Raw genomic sequence first — 19,142 nt, 5'->3', positions numbered from 1 at the left:
TCTTCTCCCGCACTGCGCACATCCCCTGGCAACCTTTTAATTGAGTATGAGGAGACTATACCATTTGAGATATAACTCATTGGCTAAATGGGAGTTTGTATAGAATTGATTTTGCAAACTTGATTTTGATGAAAAGTAAGTTTGTGTTAAAGTAATTTATGTTTAGTAATCTTTATATCAAAATAGATTATAGTAAAATAAATATTGTTTAGATTACACTACTCAAAATTATTTTTAAATAAAAAATTATTAAAATAGACATCAACTTAAATAAATTTTTTATATTATTCTATTATTTTAATTTAGATATTTAAATAAATATTATTAATTAATTTTATAATAAAATTAATATTTACTTACTAAAATAAAAATAATATATAAAAATTGGCAAAATATATTTTTATATCAAAAGTAAAAATAATATATGAAAAATATATCAAAATATATTTTATTATATTATATTACTTATAATTTTTTAGTACTCTTGATACTCTTTTATTTAATATTATTTTAACTATAAATTTTAATTATTTATGATTTTATTCTTAATTATAATTAGTTATTTATTTATTTTGTTCTTTTTAATGGGATTAATAATTTATATTATAACAAAATTATAATAATAAATTAATATACAAGAATTACACTTACAAATTTTAATAGAGTCAAACAAAAAATAAATTTTTTTTATACAAAATCAAAAGTAAAAATTTAATAAAAAAATATAATTATATATTTAAAATATTTGAATACCAAAAAAACTATAAGAGGGTAGAATTGATAAGAAAAAATAATTCAATCCTAACGTGATTTTCTAAACGCAAAACTATAACATTTAAAAAAAAAAGGTACCCAAATATAAATAGCAAGCATTCAATGCACTGAAACGTGTTTCTCTTCTTTCTAACGCTAAACCAAACACAGGTATTGGCAGTTTTGTAAAATGAATGTAATGTAGATGTGCTAAACTAATTTTTAAAGAATAAGTAGCATTTTTGAATTTAGAAACTTACCTAATAAAATTTTTTTGGAACAAAAATATCCGATACGATATTTTTTATGGACCCATTTAAAAGAACTTTTTTTTTTCCAATACCCAATCCAAAACTAACCCTTTTTTCAAGGCAATTTCAAGTCCCGGATCTGAGTTGAGTGAATTGGTATATAAATTGAGAAAAGCTGAGCAATCCAAGCATGCATAAGAAGAAGAAGCCGAAGCACACGGTGAACAAAGCAAAAGAGCAATCGAGCATGGAGAAAAAGAATCAGAATGACAAGAGCAAGAGCATTCATGACATCCTCCCTCTTGATCTGATACACATAATCCTTCTACGGGTGCCGATCAGACATCTCGCTCGCCTCAAGTGCGTTTCCAAGCTCTGGTGTTCTCTAATTTCTGATCCTGACTTTGCGAAATTTCATTTTCACCACTCTCCCGCAGCCACCAACGCATGCTTCTTCATGAAAAAAGACACTATGGCTTACTTGGTTTACTTAGACGACAATGATGCATCAGAAAGAGTGGTGTGTCCCCCTTTCCAAAAGAAAGCACGTTCTGATTTTGTGGTCTTGGGATTCTGCAGAGGCTTTATTCTCTTCCATCGAGACCCACATTTTCTTGTGGTATGGAACCCACTGACTGGATCCAGCAAAAGAATATCCTACTCTCATATTGTTCATCGTAGTAAGCCCCCTGGCTATGGCACGATTGCCTACAATATGTATCTGCATGGATTTGGTTATGATGCATCACAGGATGATTACTTACTTCTTGTAGCTTGGTGCGATTGCAAAGGACAATATCATTCGGATTGCTTTTCCTTGAGAACCAATTCATGGATTAATCTTGATACTGCAGTCCCCAAACTCTTGGGTTTTCATTACTGGTATTCTGGTGGGTTGTTCTTTAATGGCGCATTTCATTGGGTGCCTTGTGAACTTATAGATTACAGGGATGCTATTGTAATCTTTGATCTCATGGAAATGACTTTTTCAACTTTATCTGCGCCCGAACAACTGTCATGCTCCCATCCAAGTCTTGCCCTACTGAGAGGCTGCCTAGCCTTGTATTCTCGCAATGCTGATTGCTGTAACACTGACATATGGGTGATGAAAGAATATAAAGTGCACTCATCTTGGACTCTCTATCAGATTCCTTGCAAGGACTTCTGGCCTCTGTGCTTATCTAGTAATATGGACATTATTGGGAGAGGGTATACTTCGTGTGCTAAAACAGGGTACATCCTATATAATGTCAGAGGAGACCTGTTCAAGCATTTTAAATATCTGTGTTACCGTGAACCCATTATTGTGTATACAGAGAGTCTCTTGCCACTCCCTAATGACATTAAGGATAAAGATAACAAGAAGAAGATGAAGAAGGAAATCGGTATGTAACCAATTTCCTAGGCATTGCACGAAGCTATTCCTGTTAGTTTTCATTGCATTTTGCATCAAGTTCCAATCAAATGTGACTTTTGTTTCTGTATGCTGAAATTTGAATTTATCAATGCTTAGGAATCATTGATCACTGCCTTGCTTCTTGTAGTCCGGGATTGTGGTGCAGTTTTGAAGTTTAGATTATTTTCATGTCTAAAACTGTCTTTTACCTGAGCTTTTTTTTGCAGGTCATCAAGTTCACCATGAATATTTTTGAACAACCTGATGTTGCTAAAGGTTAGCATCAAAGAAAGGAGAATTAGGAGCCAACATACAAGTGAACAGCTTGACACATGGGGAAGAAGAACATTTGAAAAGTGCAAATGAAGTTTAGTTGGTTATGCAAAACTTTTGATGTTTTATATCTTAGTTGGTTATGTAAAACTTTAGATGCTTTATTTTGCAGATTGCATAATGTACTTTTCTTTTATCATGTCAAAACCTTATGAATCCAATCCTAGAAGTTTTAATTGTAGATTCTTTTGGGAATAATACATTTCTCCTGCAAACTTGAGATGCTAGGTGTGGAGTCTAGTGAATTTGTCAAATGAATCTCTTGTAAAATTTCTGTTTATCTCTGTTTTATCGAGCAATGACATTCCTTAATCCATACGATGTTTCTTGCAAGTATCCAATCATATTCTCAAGAAAACTTAACAACATGAAAACACTAGTGAAAAATTTAAGTCGTCTGACATTAAATTTGAGTGGTTTAAAACCATAGATTATTAATTCTCATTGTTATGAAAATTCTTATATTAAACTTACTGCTTAATTAAGGAATATATATAGTAGAGGTGTTAGTGAAACTACTTAAACACGTTTTAGATATGTTACTGAGGGTGAAGTAGAGTTCTATATATATAATGTCAGAGGAGAGCTGCTCAAACATGTTCAATATATTTATGGTGAGCCTACCAGCTACACAAGGTCCATTGTGCATGTGTACTGTCCCTTGGCACTCCCTAGCAACATCAAGCAGAACAAGAAGAAGAAGGGTATGTAACATGTGCTTTACACCATTTTGTTGCTGTTAATTTTGCTTGTGTTATGATTGATTGAAACGAAATGAGCTTGATGGATTTTGTACTAAGTTGCAACCAAATGTGAGTTTTGACCATTGATGGGGAATTTGAAGTCCATTAAACCATGTCTTGCTTCTTATTGTCACGTCTCCCATTGAGGTTCTTTGAGATTAAAATTATCTCTGTTTTTCATGTCTAATGCCAAAATTTTACTGTTTGATATTTTCTGCAGGTTCTCAGAATCACGAAGAGGTCAAGCAAGGGAAGGGAATTAGGAGTGAATACGGCTTGGACACTTTGATTGTGTTGTAAATAAAGTGTAGGATTGGCAAGTTGAGCTGGAAAGAAGCTCCTCAAAATTCTTATTCTATGATTGGGGAAAACTCAAACATTTGAAAATGCAATTGAGTTTCCTCTTGTTAAATTCAATATCTCTTTTGAATTATATATAATGGTAAACTAAGTAAAGTAATATTTCTGAGATTATTAGCTTTATTTTTTCTCTCCTATGCAGTTCAAGTTTTGGATTTGCTTCTTTATGTTTTATCTCTATACAATATTTCCTTGGTTACTTATCTTTGACTGATCTATCATTAGATTCCTGTTCTTGTTCTTTCAATACTAATCCCTCTATTTAAATGATTCTAAATGGCTTATATAAGTAATTGCTTTTTCTTCTATGCATTGATGGTTGGCGGAAACAATGTAATAGGCCGTGCAATTTTTACACAGAATAATACACTTTGTTGTGAGATATATAACATGTGAATTCCAACTTAAAAATTGTGAATTTATCGATTTGTCAATTCAGTTTTCTGAGTTATTTTTTATTTGTCAATAGTGAGCTGTATTTGGCTCATTAAGTTCCACTTTATGCATGTAAGTACATAAGTATAAGCGTATAACCGTCTTGAATATAAGTCGAGCAAAAGTGAATTGTTAAATATCATAAGACTAGTTCTGCATTGTTAAATATTTTGTGTATTTAATTGTCTTGAATATATGCTTAACAATTTTTTAGAATTGTTACAAATTTTATATTGTAAACTATGTTGTGAGCACTAATATCAGTTTTGTGTCTCTTATTATTTTCTGACTTCTATCTAAGTATCATAATAGAGAAGCCTATTTAATTTACTTGTTCCTATATTTTTTTTTATTTGGCTCTTTAATGACTAAAGATAAAGTAATAAATGTATAAATAAAATTGGTTACAGTCACCAAAAAAAAAATAAAATTGGTTATGTAAAATTTAAAGATGTTTTATTTTATCAATTATATACACAAATATACACTTTTCTTTTTAATCATGCTATTAACGTAGTTCGTTTTAAGTAGTTTTTTAGTAAATCATGGTAGACCCAACTAAAAAAAAAATTAATGCTTAATTACTTTGTATGTCAAACCACAAAAATTTAAAATGAAGAATGTAACAGAATTTCTTAAGGTAATTTTTTGCATACAAAATATACCAAAACAAAAGACTTTTAAAAAAATAAAAAGGAGAGAGAAAATAAAACTATGGTTGTTCAGGAATTAATTAAAAAAATTGTTTATTCGAATATTTTTATTTGATTAATTATTATAGTAGAAATATTTTGATATTAATTGCATAGTATTTTGTGGAAGATAAAAGTAGAGAATATTGAATAAATAATTAGAATGTGAGAGTGAAAAATAAATTGAATAAAAAAATTTAATTCAAAGTGATTTGTTATTGAACTAAATAGAAATACTAAATAAATTTAATTTTACTATTTTATATATTTTCTAAAATAAATCCTTAAAAATAGAATTTATATGTTTTATTTTTATAAATTCAAAGCAGTGTGATTAGATATTCTTTAAATAGAGTCTCCAAAAAGATATTCTTTAAATATTGTTATTTATTCAATTTTTTTAACATTAATTTAAAAAAGTTAAAACAAACACATTCAAATACATTTATTATTTTTTTAATTTAAAAACAAATATAAAAAAACAGAATAACCAAATTAAAATTCAAAATTTTAAATTTAAATTTTTTTAACAATTAGACATCATAAATAAAACCCTAAATATTCTTTTAAACACAGATTTTAATTAATTAATCACCCCTACTTTGTCGTAACTAAAGAAAATCTTTCATCAGTAAAAACTAAAAACCCAGAGCTGCAGCGTACCTCCCCTCGCGAAGAACTTCTCCATCCGTGACGGCGACATGCAGTTCCATTGCCGACCTGCAGCTCCCCCGCTCACCTCTTTCATCCCAAGTCTCCTCCACCATCGCGATCCTTCTTCGTCTAAGGTAATTCTGCTTGCAAAACTATGTATAATTGGGTGTTTTGTAAAATAAATATAATGTGATATGCTCAACTCTGATTTTTAAAGAATAAGTTGCATTTTTGAATTCAGAAACCTACCTAATAAAATTTTTTTGGAACAAAAATATCCAATACCATATTTTTTATGGACCTATTTAGAAGATAACTTTTTTTTTCCAATAGCCAATCCAAAACTAACCCTTCCTCTTTTAGTTTTAGGTTTTTAAATTAATTTCAAGTCCCGGGAACCGGAGTTGAGTGAATTGGTATATGAATTGCGAAAAGCTCAGCAATTCAAGCATACATAAGAAGAAGAAGCTGAAGCACACAGTGAACAAAGCAAAAGAGCAATCGAGTATGGAGAAGAAGAATCAGAATGACAAGAGCAAGAACATTCACGACATCCTCTCTCTTGACCTGATTCACATAATCTTTCTGCGGGTGCCGATCAGACATCTCGCTCGCCTCAGGTGCGTTTCCAAGCTCTGGTGCTCTCTCATTTCTGATCCAGACTTTGCCGAATTGCATTTTAACCACTCTCCCGCTGCCACCAATGCATGCTTCTTCATGAAAAACGACACTATGGCTGACTTGGTTTACTTAGACGTCAATGATGCATCACAAAAAGAGGTGTGTCCCCCTTTCCAAAAGAAACCACCTTCTAAGTTTTTGGTCGTAGGATCCTGCAGAGGCTTTATTCTCTTCCATCGAGACCCACATTTTCTTGTGGTATGGAACCCACTCACTGGATCCAGCAAAAGAATATCCTACTCTCATATTGTTCATCGTAGTAAGCCCCCTGGCCCTAGGATTGCTTACGATTTGTATCTGCATGGATTTGGTTATGATGCATCACAGGATGATTACTTACTTCTTTTAGCTTGGTGCGATTGCGAAGGACAATATCATTTGGATTGCTTTTCCTTGAGAACCAATTCATGGATTAATCTTGATGCTGCTGTCCCCAAACTCTTGGGTTTTCGTTACTGGCATTCTGGTGGGTTGTTCTTTAACGGCGTTGTTCATTGGGTGCCTTTCGATTTTGAAGATTACACGGATTACACTGACGCTATTGTTATCTTTGATCTCAAGGAAATGACTTTTTCAACTATATCTGCGCCGGAACAACTGTCATGCTCCTACCCAGGTCTTGCCCTACTCGGAGGCTGCCTAGCCTTGTATTCTCGCTATAATGATTGCCGTAAGACATATGTGTGATGAAAGAATATAAAGTGCACTCATCTTGGACTCTCTATCAGATTCCTTGCAAGGACTTCCTGCCTCTGTCCTTAACTAGTAATAGGGATATTATTGGAAGAGGTTATACTTCGTGTGGTAAAACAGGGTACTTCATATATAATGTCAGAGGAGACCTGCTCAAGCATTTTAAAGATCTGTATTGTCAGCTTCCCAAACGTGAACCCATTATTGTGTATACAGAGAGTCTCTTGCCACTCCCTAGTGACACTAAGGACAAGGATAACAAGGAGAAGATGAATATGAAGAAGGAAATCCGTATGTAACCATTTTCCTATGCTTTGCACGAAGCTGTTCCTGTTAATTTTCATTGCATTTTGCATCAAGTTCCAATCAAATGTGACTTTTGTTTCTGGATGCTGAAATTTGAATTTATCAATGCTTGGGAATCATTGATCGCTGTCTTGCTTCCTGTAGTCCGGGATTGCTGTGCAGTTTTGAAGTTTAGATTATTTTCATGTCTGAAATTGTCTTTTACCTGAGCTTTTTTTTTTTGCAGGCCATCAAGTTCACCATGAATAATTTGAACAACCTGATGTTGCTAAAGGTTAACATCAAACAAAGAAAGAGAATTAGGAGCCAACATACAAGTGAACAGCTTGACACATGGGGAAGAAGAACATTTGAAAAGTGCAAATGAGTTATGCAAAACTTTAGATGTTTATTTTAGTTGGTTATGTAAAACTTTAGATGCTTTATTTTGCAGATTGCATAATGTACTTTTCTTTTATCATGTCAAAACCTTATGAATCCAATCCTAGAAGTTTTAATTGTAGATTCTTTTGGGGATAATACGTTTCTCCTGCAAACTTGAGATGCTAGGTGTGGAGTCTAGTGAATTTGTCAAATGAATCTCTTGTAAAATTTCTCCTCAGCACTCACCTCTTCATTCCTCTTCATCAAGGACCCTGCAGAAGCTCACTACTGCTCTGACCTAAACGAAATATTTCATGACGATACTATGATTAAAGTGACCTTTCTTGATTTCATTTTCCCGATGAAGAACAAGAAGGAGAAGAATATGGATCAATCTCGTGAATCGTAATACAAGGTGGGTGCCTAGCCTTGTATTTCATAAACTACAGTTTTGGTGATAATAGAACTCAGATATGGGTTTTGAAAGAATAAAAAGTGAATTCATCTTGGACTCTACTCTGACATTCCTTAATCCATATGATGTTTCTTGCAAGTATCCAATCATATTCTCAGGAAAACTTAACAACATGGACATCAATCCACTACTCATGAAAAATTTAAGTCATCTAACATAAATTTGATTGGTTTAAAACCATAGATTATTAATTCTTGTTGTTATGAAATTTCTTATATTAAACTTACTGCTTAATTAAGGATATATAGTAGAAGTGTTACTGAAACTACTTCAACACGTTTTAAAAGGATAGGTCCTATTCTTCTCTTCTTTGCACTACATTATTTCTGATTGGTTTTATTATTTGGTGGCTACTCCAATGAAGATTTCATAATTGTCATCATGTGAAGATACTTCATTTTGACCATTGGATGATAAGTTGTAGGGCTTGATTTTTATTTAAAGTAAAAATGTTACTTTTATTTAAAATGTTGCTAAACAAATAAGTCACACTTTTTAAACAAAGATCATCATAAGAAGATGTTTTTAACATCTTCATTGGAGTAGCTGCCTTATTACTTTGTGATCAATGTAAAAGTCCTGAGCAAGATGCATTGTGCATCAAGTTGCATTCAGATGTGAGTTTGACTATTCATGGTGAAACTTGATGTATCAAATGCTAAGGGAATCATTCATAGCAGTCTTGCTTCCTACAATCTAGTATTGTTGAGGTATGCTTTGTTATTGTGCTGAGTGCTATACATAAATATACTTTTTCTTATTGATTGTATACTTTCAGTTAAGATGTTAGCTTTGGCAACACCTTAAATAATTTTTAGTTGATGTATATTCTTTGTAATATTATTAGGCACATCACAATGAAATAATTAAGACTCATAAGATCTATCTTAATGTCATACAAGTAATCAATATGTGACTGATAAAATTTATTGCTGGCCAATGAATTGCTACTCATACAAGGCAAAATTGAGGACTAGTGAACTCTATTTAAGAATTTGCTGCTAGCTAACAGGTTGTTACATGTATAAGGCTGGATTCGAATCTTCGCCATTTGCTTAAACGGACTAGTGAGTTAACCACCAAACTTCTCCAACTTTATTCAAAAGCTAAATGCATGAAAGTGCATGGTTAATGTTTGGACGTCCTGGAGTTTATGAGGCCAAAAACCTGGCTATATATATATATATGCAATAATTCTATATTAAATTTAGCTTGAATTGAAGCCCGTTTTCATTAACCATAATGAACAAGAATAAATTTTGCTTAAAATAGTTAAAATATGATTGTGAATTTTAAAATAATTTGTGAAAATTTTATTGTTTACAGAAAAATTGATCATCATTGGCAACAACTGTCCGCCATTGAGAAAGTCAGAGATTGAATACTATGCTATGTTGGTCAAAGGTTGGAGTTCACCGTTATAATGGAAGTAAGTTCTTAATCTTATACCTCCCATTTTTTGCTGTTTCTCTTAAATGTTATGATAGCTTGCATTGCAAGTCCCAAATTACTTACTTTGATGTAATATTCATATAGCTTATTAGGTTATTCGACCTTGGACCATTACTTAGTGCCATATCATAAAAGTTGGTCTAGTCTTATACTATACACAAGTCTCATGTAGAAAGAGCATCACATCAAATTGAATCATATGATTTAATGTCTTAATTTGATTTGAAGAAAAGGAACTTTTCGGAGATATTTTTTTTGGGACAGACTAAAACTTCAAAGTAATCCTTAAGATTGGGCGAGTTACCCATAATCGTCCTTGACTTTTAAAATTCCCTAAAGAGTATCTCTCACATTCAGTTTCGAAACCCATAGTTGCCCTGCTACCCTTTTCGGCGCACAGTCAGCAAAATTCCCTAAGACTACCTAATTTGCTTGCTCCTATATTTTTTTTATGATGAATTATATGGTAAAGATGTAAGTTTAAAGGTCTTTCTTTTTATGTGATGAAAGAGAGATTGAAAATACCAGAATCCACATTTTGAACATTAATAAAATAATAAAAAATAACTATAAAAAAATTTAATTCTCTCTTTATACAACTTGAATCTGTATAGTAGAGTGCCCCTTTTTTTATTTGGCTGTTTAATGATTAAAAATGAGGTAATGAATGTACAAAGAAAATTGACAATGTAAAACTTAAAAGATATTTTATTTTATCAATTACATACACAAAATATACACTTTTCTTTTAAATTATGCTGTTAACGCAGTTAGTTTTAAGTAGTTCTCTAACAAATTATAGCAGATCAAAACAAAAATAAATTAATACTTAATCACCTTGTATGTTAAGCTACACAAATTTAAAATGAAAAATGTAACATAATTTCTTAAGGTAATTTTTTGCATACAAATATATCAAAACAAAAGACTTTTAAAAAAGCAAAAAAAAAAAGGGAGAGAAATTAAAACTATGGTTGTTCGGAAATTGATTAAAAAAAATTTTATTCGAATATTTTTATTTTGATTAATTTATTATAGTATAAATATTTTGATGTTAATTGCATAATATTTTGTGAAAGATAAAAATAAAAAATATTAAATAAATAATTAGAATGTGAGAGTGAAAAATATATTAAATAAAAAAGTTTTAATTTAGAGTGATTTATTACTAAACTAAATAGGAATACTAAATAAATCTAACTTTACTATTTTATACACTTTCCAAAATATATCCTTAAAAATATAGTATTTATATAATTATATGATATCTTTTAAAAATTGTCATTTTTTTAATTTTTTTAAACATTAATTTAAAAAAAACTACAAACACATCTAATTATATTTATTGTCCTTTTTTTAATTTAAAAACAAATAAAAAAACAGAATAACCAAATTTAAATTTTAAATTTTAAATTTAAATCTTTTTAACACTAACATATCATAAATAAAATCCTAAATATTCTTTTAAACACAGATTTCAACTAGTCACTTCTATTATGTGATAACTAAAGAAAATTTTTCCTCCGTAAAAACTAAAAACCCAGAGCTACAGCCCCTCCCCTCCTCGCTGTGTTCGTCTTCTCCCGCACCGCGTACCTCCCCTCGCGACGAGCTCCCCCTCCCCCTCCCCCTGCGTAGAACTTCTCCATCCGCAACACGCAGCTCCATTGGCGACCCGCAGCTCCCTTGCGCCTCTTTTGTCCTGGGTCTCCTCCATCATATCAATTTTTTTTGTCTAAGGTAATTCTATTTACACAATTATGTATGATTGGGAATTTTGTAAAATAAATGTAATGTGGATGTGCTAAACTCTAATTTTTATTATTTTGTTGATTTCGAATTTGAAATATTAGTGTAATCTGAATGTATAATGATATAATTTTTTATGTTTTCATGTTATTCATGTTAATATTAAATGTGTTCGTGTTTTTACTGTACTATTTTTAATTTTTCAAAAATTAGATACGAGAGTATTATTGTTCTAGTAACTGTGAATGATTTGTTCGTTTTTATAATTTTATTGATGATTTTTGTTGTCTATCAATTATTTGGTGTGTAATTTTGTGATTTTAGTTGTGTAATTTTATAATGTTGGAATAATTTTGTAAATTTTAAATTGTAAACAAATCATATGATATAAGCAAAATAAAAAAAATAATTTTTCTAATTTTTTGAACAACTAATATCATAAAAATAAATATTTAAATTAATTAAATAATAAATTCTTAAAATTAGAAGGCATAATTAATTAAAAAATTAAAATAATATGTTATTAAATTAAAGACGGAGCAAAAGTTAAACTTTAAAGAATAAGGGCCGTTTGAAAAACTTTAAAAGTAATTTTTTTGATTTTTTTATTTATAAAAAGTAGTAGTATTAATGTTCAGTAGAATTTTTAAAATTAAATTGCAGCTTTCTAAGAAGCTATTTAAAAACTTATAGAAAAGTTAAAAAAAATGACTTCTCTCATAATGCTACTACTTTTTATCATATTTATATAAAATAAGTATTTTTAGAACTAAAAATCCAAACACAAAATAACTTATTTATAAGCTACTTTTAATATAATTATTTATTGTTTAAGCTATTTTTTCAAATATAGCTTAATTAAGTTGTTTATCCAAATTGGGACTAAGTAGTATTTTTGAATTCAAAAACCTACCTAATAAAATTATTTTTGAACAAAAATATCCCATTATTTAATAGAAGTGTCTTTATAGATATATTTTCTAGATGTGTCTCTTTATATATGTATTTAAAATATATTAATTATTAGATACATCCACGAACACACTTCCATGAAACACAATTATAAATAAGAGTTGGCAGAAGTTGGCAGATAATATGTTGGTACCCTATACTTTTCCTATTTTTTATGGACCTATTTAGAAGAGGGAGTGGATCATCCTCTCCAGTAAAAAATAAATTGGATGGTGTTCAATGTTAAATCTAATCCTTTATTGTTCTCTCTCTCAAATTTAATTTTAGTCTCACTTATAAAATTAAAGATAAAAAATCATTCTTTATTCTTTCAAGTGTTAAAAAAATTAGAGAAGATCTATTACCATTTAGAAGATAACTTTTTCTTTTCAATTACCAATCCAAAACTAACCCTTCCCTTTTTAGTTTTAGGTTTTCAAGGCAATTTCAAGTCCCGGGAACCGGAGTTGTGTGAATTGGCATATGAATTGCGAAAAGCTCAGCAATCCAAGCATGGATAAGAAGAAGAAACTGAAGCACACGGTGAACAAAGCAAAAGAGCAATCTAGCATGGAGAATAAGAAGAAGAATGACAAGAACAAGAGCATTCACGACATCCTCCCTCTTGACCTGATTCACATAATCTTTCTGCGGGTGCCGATCAGACATCTCGCTCGCCTCAGGTGCGTTTCCAAGCTGTGGCGCTCTCTCATTTCTGATCCTGACTTTGCGGAATTGCATTTTCACCACTCTCCCGCTGCCACCAATGCATGCTTCTTCATGAAAAACGACACTACTGCGGAGTTGGTTTACTTAGACGACAATGATGCATCACAAAAAGAGGTGTGTCCCCCTTTCCAAAAGAAACCACCTTCTAAGTTTTTCGTCGTAGGATCCTGCAGAGGCTTTATTCTCTTCCATCGACACCCGCATTTTCTTGTGGTATGGAACCCACTCACTGGATCCAGCAAAAGAATATCCTACTCTCATATTGTTCATCGTAGTAAGCCCCATGACTATGGCAGGATTGCCTACAATGCGTATCTGCATGGATTTGGTTATGATGCATCACAGGATGATTACTTACTTCTTGTAGCTTGGTGCGATTGCGAATTACAATATCATTTGGATTGCTTTTCCTTGAGAACCAATTCATGGATTAATCATGATGCTGCTGTCCCCAAACACTTGGGTATTCAAATCTTGGGTTTTCGTTCCTGGCATTCTGGTGGGTTGTTCTTTAATGGCGCTGTTCATTGGGTGCCTTGGGATCTTAAAGATTACAGGGATGCTATTATCATCTTTGATCTCATGGAAATGACTTTTTCAACTATATCTGCGCCAGAACAAATGTCAGGCTCCTATACAAGTCTTGCCCTACTCAGAGGCTGCCTAGCCTTGTATTCTTGCAATAATGATAGCTGTAACACTGACATATGGGTGATGAAAGAATATAAAGTGCACTCATCTTGGACTCTTTATCAGATTCCTTGCAAGTACTTCCGGCCTCTGTGCTTATCTAGTAATAGGGATATTATTGGAAGAGGTTATACTTCGTGTGGTAAAATAGGGTACTTCATATATAATGTCAGAGGAGACCTGCTCAAGCATTTTAAAAATTTGCGTTGTCAGCTTCACTGCCGTGAACTCAATATTGTTTACACAGAGAGTCTCTTACCACTCCCTAGTGACATTAAGGATAAGGATAACAAGAAGATGAAGAAGGAGATCGGCATGTAACCAATCTCCTATGCTTTGCACGAAGCTATTCCGGTTTGTTTTCATTGCATTTTGCATCAAGTTCCAATCAAATGTGACTTTTGTTTCTGGATGTTGAAATTTGAATTTATCAATGCTTAGGAATCATTGATCACTGTGTTACTTCCTGTAGTCCAGGCTTGTGGTGCAGTTTTGAAGTTTAGATTATTTTTATGTCTAAAACTTTGTCTTTTACCTTAGCTTTTTTTTTTTTTTTTGGCAGGCCATCAAGTTCACCATGAATATTTTGAACAACCTGATGTTGCTAAAGGTTAGCATCAAACAAAGAAAGAGAATTAGGAGCCAACATACAAGTGAACAGCTTGACACATGGGGAAGAAGAACATTTGAAAAGTGCAAATGAAGTTTAGTTGGTTATGCAAAACTTTAGATGTTTTATTTCTTAGTTGGTTATGTAAAACTTTAGATGCTTTATTTTGCAGATTGCATAATGTACTTTTCTTTTATCATGCCAAAACCTTATGAATTCAATCCTAGAAGTTTTAATTGTAGATTCTTTTGGGGATAATACGTTTCTCCTGCAAACTTGAGATGCTAGGTGTGGAGTCTAGTGAATTTGTCAAATGAATCTCTTGTAAAATTTCTGTTTATCTCTGTTTTATCGAGCAATGGCATTCCTTAATCCATATGAAGTTTCTTGCAAGTATCCAATCATATTCTCAGGAAAACTTAACAACATGAAAATCAATCCACTAAGCATGAAAAATTTAAATCACCTAACATTAAATTTGATTGTTATTAATTCTTGTTGTTATGAAAATTCCTATATTAAACTTACTGCTTAATTAAGGAATGTATAGTAGAAGTGTTACTGAAACTACTTAAACACGTTTTAAAAGGATAGGTCCTACATTATTCCTGATTTGTTTTATTACTTTGTGATCAATAAAAGTACTGAGCAAGATGCATTGTGCATCAAGTTGCATTCAGATGTGAGTTTTGACTATTCATGGTGAAACTTGATGTATCAAATGCTAGGGGAATTATTAATAGCTGTCTTGCTTCCTACAATCTAGTATTGTGGTGAGGTATGCTTCGTTATTGTGCTGAGTGCTATACATAAATATACTTTTTCTTATTGATTGTATACTTTCAGTTAAGATGTTAGCTTTGGCAACACCTTAAATAATTTTTAGTTGATGTGTATCCTTTGTAATATTATTAGGTACTTCACAATGAAATAAGATTTATCTTAATGTCATACAAGTAATCAATATGTGACTGATAAAATTTGTTGTATGAATTTCTACCCATATAAGACAAAATTGAGGACTATTGAACTCTATTTAAGAATTTGCCGCTAGTTAACAGGTTGTTACTTGTACAAGGCTGGATTCAAATCTTCGCCATTTGCTTAAACGGACTAGTGGGCTAACCACCAAACCACTCCAACTTTATTCAAAAGCTAAATGCACGAAAGTGCATGGTTAATGTTTAGGCGTTCTGGAGTTTATGAGGCAAAAAACTTAATCTTATACCTCAGCTCCCATTTTTTGCTGTTTCTCTTAAATGTTATGATAGCTTGCATTCAGGGGCGGAGCTAGAAATTATTTTGGGAGGGGCTAACATGAAAAATATAAGTTAAAAAGAAAGAAAAATTAAAAATTAAAAAGAGGTTAAACTAAAAAATCAAAAACTTATACATACACCTTATTAGTTTGGGGGGGCCATTGCCCCCCTTGCTCATAACGTGGCTCCGCCACTGCTTGCATTGCAAGTCTCAAATTACTTACTTTGATGTAATATTCATATAGCTTATTAGGTTATTCCAGCTTGGAACATTACTTAGTGCCATATAAAAAAAAAGCTGGTCTAGTCTTATACTATACACAAGTCTCAAGTAGAAAGAGCATCACATCAAATTGAATCATAAGATTGAGTGTCCTAACTTACAACCTTACTAATATTTCACCCCTTTGATTTATGTTCTTTTTGATATGGCTGGCTTGTTTAGGTACACTACTCACGCTATATGTGTCGAAAATCTGTTGCCCCTTCCTAGTAACATTTTATTTGTGTTAATTTTGATCACATTATGATATGATGGATCATCTTCTTTGTGTTCTATGCAGGCCATGAAGTTTTATGACTGTGATGGCTTAATTCAGACAATAGTTTTGTGAATATGTCATTTTCTAACTGATTTTATGTGTCAAGATTAAGCAATCTTGGATTCATTACCTAGAATTTAAGGTTCCATCTAGCTATAGTGTATAATAACATGTTATAGTTATGAACCAATCTGAGCTTGCATTACTATTACTTTTGCTTATGATCCATGCTTAGGCATAAGAACTTAATGCAAAATATGTTAGTCAAATGAGCTGCATTACCAGTTTACCTCCATTGTTGAGTGGAATGGTGCAACTACTTTAATTTGATTTGAAGAAAAGGAACTTCTCGGAGATATTTGTGCTGGGACAAGCGAAGTGTAGCAGTGTATTTTTATATCGATGGTGGCGAAACTATGATATGGTCATATGGGTGTATTTAAACAGGGGAGGCTACAACATTATCGACGTTCTTTTTTCTAGTTTGAGTATTAATAAATCTGATAAGAAGATGAAAAAAGATATGTAACAATGTCTCATGTTTTGCAACTACTTCAGAGCGTGCTTGGTTACTTACTTTCACTTCACAATGAGAAATAAAATTATTTTTTAAATGCACTTTCTTTTAGAGCAACGTTAAAATTTGGTTAAATTTATGATTTATGTGGTAAAAATATTTTCTATTTAAAGTTTTAGTATTCTATTTATAGGATTTCATGAGAAAAGAAAATAAAAATACTAAAAAATATAATAAAAAAATATAATAAAAAATTTCTTTAGTTAAACTCATCTTTATTACTGTCCACACTTAAAAATCTGAAACAAAAAAAGCTAAGCATTTATTTTTATTAACTTTTCCTTGTATTTAAGGGGTGGCAATAGGGTAAATAAGGGAGAATTTTTGTCCTACTTGATCCGGTCTTCCCTGTAATAACCTGCATAAAATTTGTCTCATTTTTATATGTGGATAATTAAAAAATTGAACCCTAACCTATTTTGCAGTTATTCGTCCCGCCCTTACAATTATTAAAATCTAACAAATAAAATTAAATTTAAAAATAATATAATGTCATTAATTATTTGGCTTTGGGTATGATGCGTCACAAGATGATTATGTAGTAGTTGTAGCATATAAGGGTAAAGACGGCGAAAACCATTTTGATCTGTGTTGTTTGAGAAGCAATTCATGGATTAATCTTGATGCTGCACTTCCCAAATCATTGTACTGGGATGATTGGAAACCCATGCTAAGGGGTTGTTCTGTAACAGGGTTAGAGGAATGCTAGGGGGCAGCAACTTTTGTGATTTATAGCCATCAAATAGCTATCAATTATGGTTTTAATGGTGTGAGATTTTATCCAATGGCTCACTTTTTTTTGCTGGTTACATACTGGCCAGAATTTAACAAAGTTGTTGGTCTCCTAGATTTTTCCAACAGTGTTATTCATTCATTGGTCTACTTATGAGTACTGCATTGACATTCTTATCTTTGATCTGAAGGAAAGAAGTTTCTCCAAGATATCTGTGCCAATAGAAAGAGACCTATGTAAACCCTGTCTTGTCCTGCTAGGAGGGTGCCTAGCCTTGTATTTTTATGAAGAGATTACAACTGAGATATGGGTGATGAAAGAATATAAAGTGCAGTGGTCTTGGACCCTCTATGAGATTCCGCTTGGATCCTTTAAGCCTCTGTGCTTATCTGCTAATGGGGATATTATTGGAAGATGTTATCCTTCAGATGGTGAAATAGAGTTCTATATATATAATGTCAGAGGAGAGCCGCTCAAACATGTTCAATATGTTCTTTATGGTGAGCCTTCCAACCACATAAGGTCCGTTGTGCATGTAAGTGTGCTTTGCACAGTTTTCTTGCTGTTAATTTTGCTTGCATATTATTCATTAAAAACAAATAAGCTTGACGGATTATGCAGTAAGTTACAACCAAATGTGAGTTTTCATCATTGATAGTGAATTTGAAGTCCGTTAACCCATGTCTTGCTTCTTATTGTCACGTCTCCCATTGAAGTTCTTTGAGATTAAAATTATTTCTTTTTTTCATGTCTAATGCGGTGAATTTTACTGGTTGATCTTTTTTGCAGGCTCTCAGAATCACAAAGAGGTCAAACAAGGGAAGGGAATTAGGAGTAAATATGGGAACAACTTGGACACTTGATTGTGTTGTAAATATAGTGTGATATTGGCAAGTTGAGCTGGAATGAAGCTCCTCAATATTCTTATTCTATTTTGCTTTTGCCTTAAAGTATGATTTCCCTTCCAACTATAATTGGGGAGAACTCAAACATTTGAAAATGCAATTGAGTTTCCTCTATGGTAGCGCATAATAACTTAACATGTTATAGTTATGAACCAATCTGAGCTTGCATTACAATTACTTTTGCTTATGATCCATGCAAAATGTTAGTCAAATGAGTTGAGTTACCAGTTTACCTCCATTGTTAAGTGGAATGGTGCAACTACTTTAATTTGATTTGAAGAAAAGAAGCTTCTCGGAGATATTTGTGCTTGGACAAGTGAAGTTTAGCAGTGTATTTTTATAATGATGATGTCGAAACTCAAGATATGGGTCATGAAACAGGGGAGGCTGCAATATTGTCCACATTTTTTTTCTAGTTTGACTATTGATGAATCTGATAAGAAGATGAAAAAAAAAATGTAACATTGTCTCATGTTTTGCAACTAGTTCAGAGCTTGCTTGGTTACCTACTTTCACTTCACAATGAGAAATTAATTTTTTTAATGCACCTTGTCAAACTAACATTAAAAATTGGTTAAATTTATGATTTATTTGGTTTGTGAAAATATTTTGTTTAAAGTTTTAGTATTTTCTATTTATAAGATTTCATGAAAAAAGGAAAAATAAAACAAAAAATACTAAAATATAATGAACAATTTTTTCCCTTGGCTAAAGTGGTTTTTACTACTGTCAACACTAGAAGTCTTAAGACAAAAGAAACAAGCTAAGCATTTATTTCTATTAACTTGCATTGTGATGCATGATGAAAAG

General features: G+C 31.8%; 1 protein-coding gene and 1 long non-coding RNA gene across 4 annotated transcripts; both read left to right on the top strand.

The window, feature by feature from the left end:
- The first annotated feature begins 1,179 nt into the window (after window positions 1-1,179).
- LOC112798052 (F-box protein CPR1-like) lies at window positions 1,180-14,656 on the top strand. Of its 3 annotated transcripts, XM_029298067.2 has the most exons (3): window positions 11,086-11,327; window positions 12,714-14,060; window positions 14,269-14,656. In XM_029298067.2, exon 2 carries the CDS (start codon window positions 12,771-12,773, stop codon window positions 14,025-14,027), a length of 1,257 nt encoding a protein of 418 aa, XP_029153900.1. In that variant the 5' UTR covers window positions 11,086-11,327; window positions 12,714-12,770; the 3' UTR covers window positions 14,028-14,060; window positions 14,269-14,656. The 3 variants fall into 3 exon arrangements, with proteins under 3 accessions (XP_072071398.1, XP_025696995.1, XP_029153900.1); XM_072215297.1 differs by lacking the exons at window positions 11,086-11,327; window positions 12,714-14,060 and adding an exon at window positions 1,180-2,389 and having other exon boundaries at window positions 14,269-14,557; XM_025841210.3 differs by lacking the exons at window positions 11,086-11,327; window positions 12,714-14,060; window positions 14,269-14,656 and adding exons at window positions 1,180-2,389; window positions 2,628-3,049.
- LOC140172960 (uncharacterized) lies at window positions 5,538-7,816 on the top strand. The gene is made up of 3 exons (XR_011871575.1): window positions 5,538-5,751; window positions 5,981-7,282; window positions 7,524-7,816. It is a non-coding gene; the product is annotated as an uncharacterized lncRNA (long non-coding RNA).
- Window positions 14,657-19,142: the final 4,486 nt, after the last annotated feature.

This window comes from Arachis hypogaea, chromosome 14, assembly GCF_003086295.3.
Source record: "Arachis hypogaea cultivar Tifrunner chromosome 14, arahy.Tifrunner.gnm2.J5K5, whole genome shotgun sequence".
Classification (NCBI taxonomy): Eukaryota; Viridiplantae; Streptophyta; class Magnoliopsida; order Fabales; family Fabaceae; genus Arachis; species Arachis hypogaea.
This window is presented reverse-complemented; position numbering and strand designations above follow the sequence as displayed.

Coding starts and splice junctions, on each gene's coding strand:
- LOC112798052 (XM_029298067.2), top strand. CDS start 12,771: ATGAATTGCGAAAAGCTCAGCAATCCAAGCATGGATAAGAAGAAGAAA.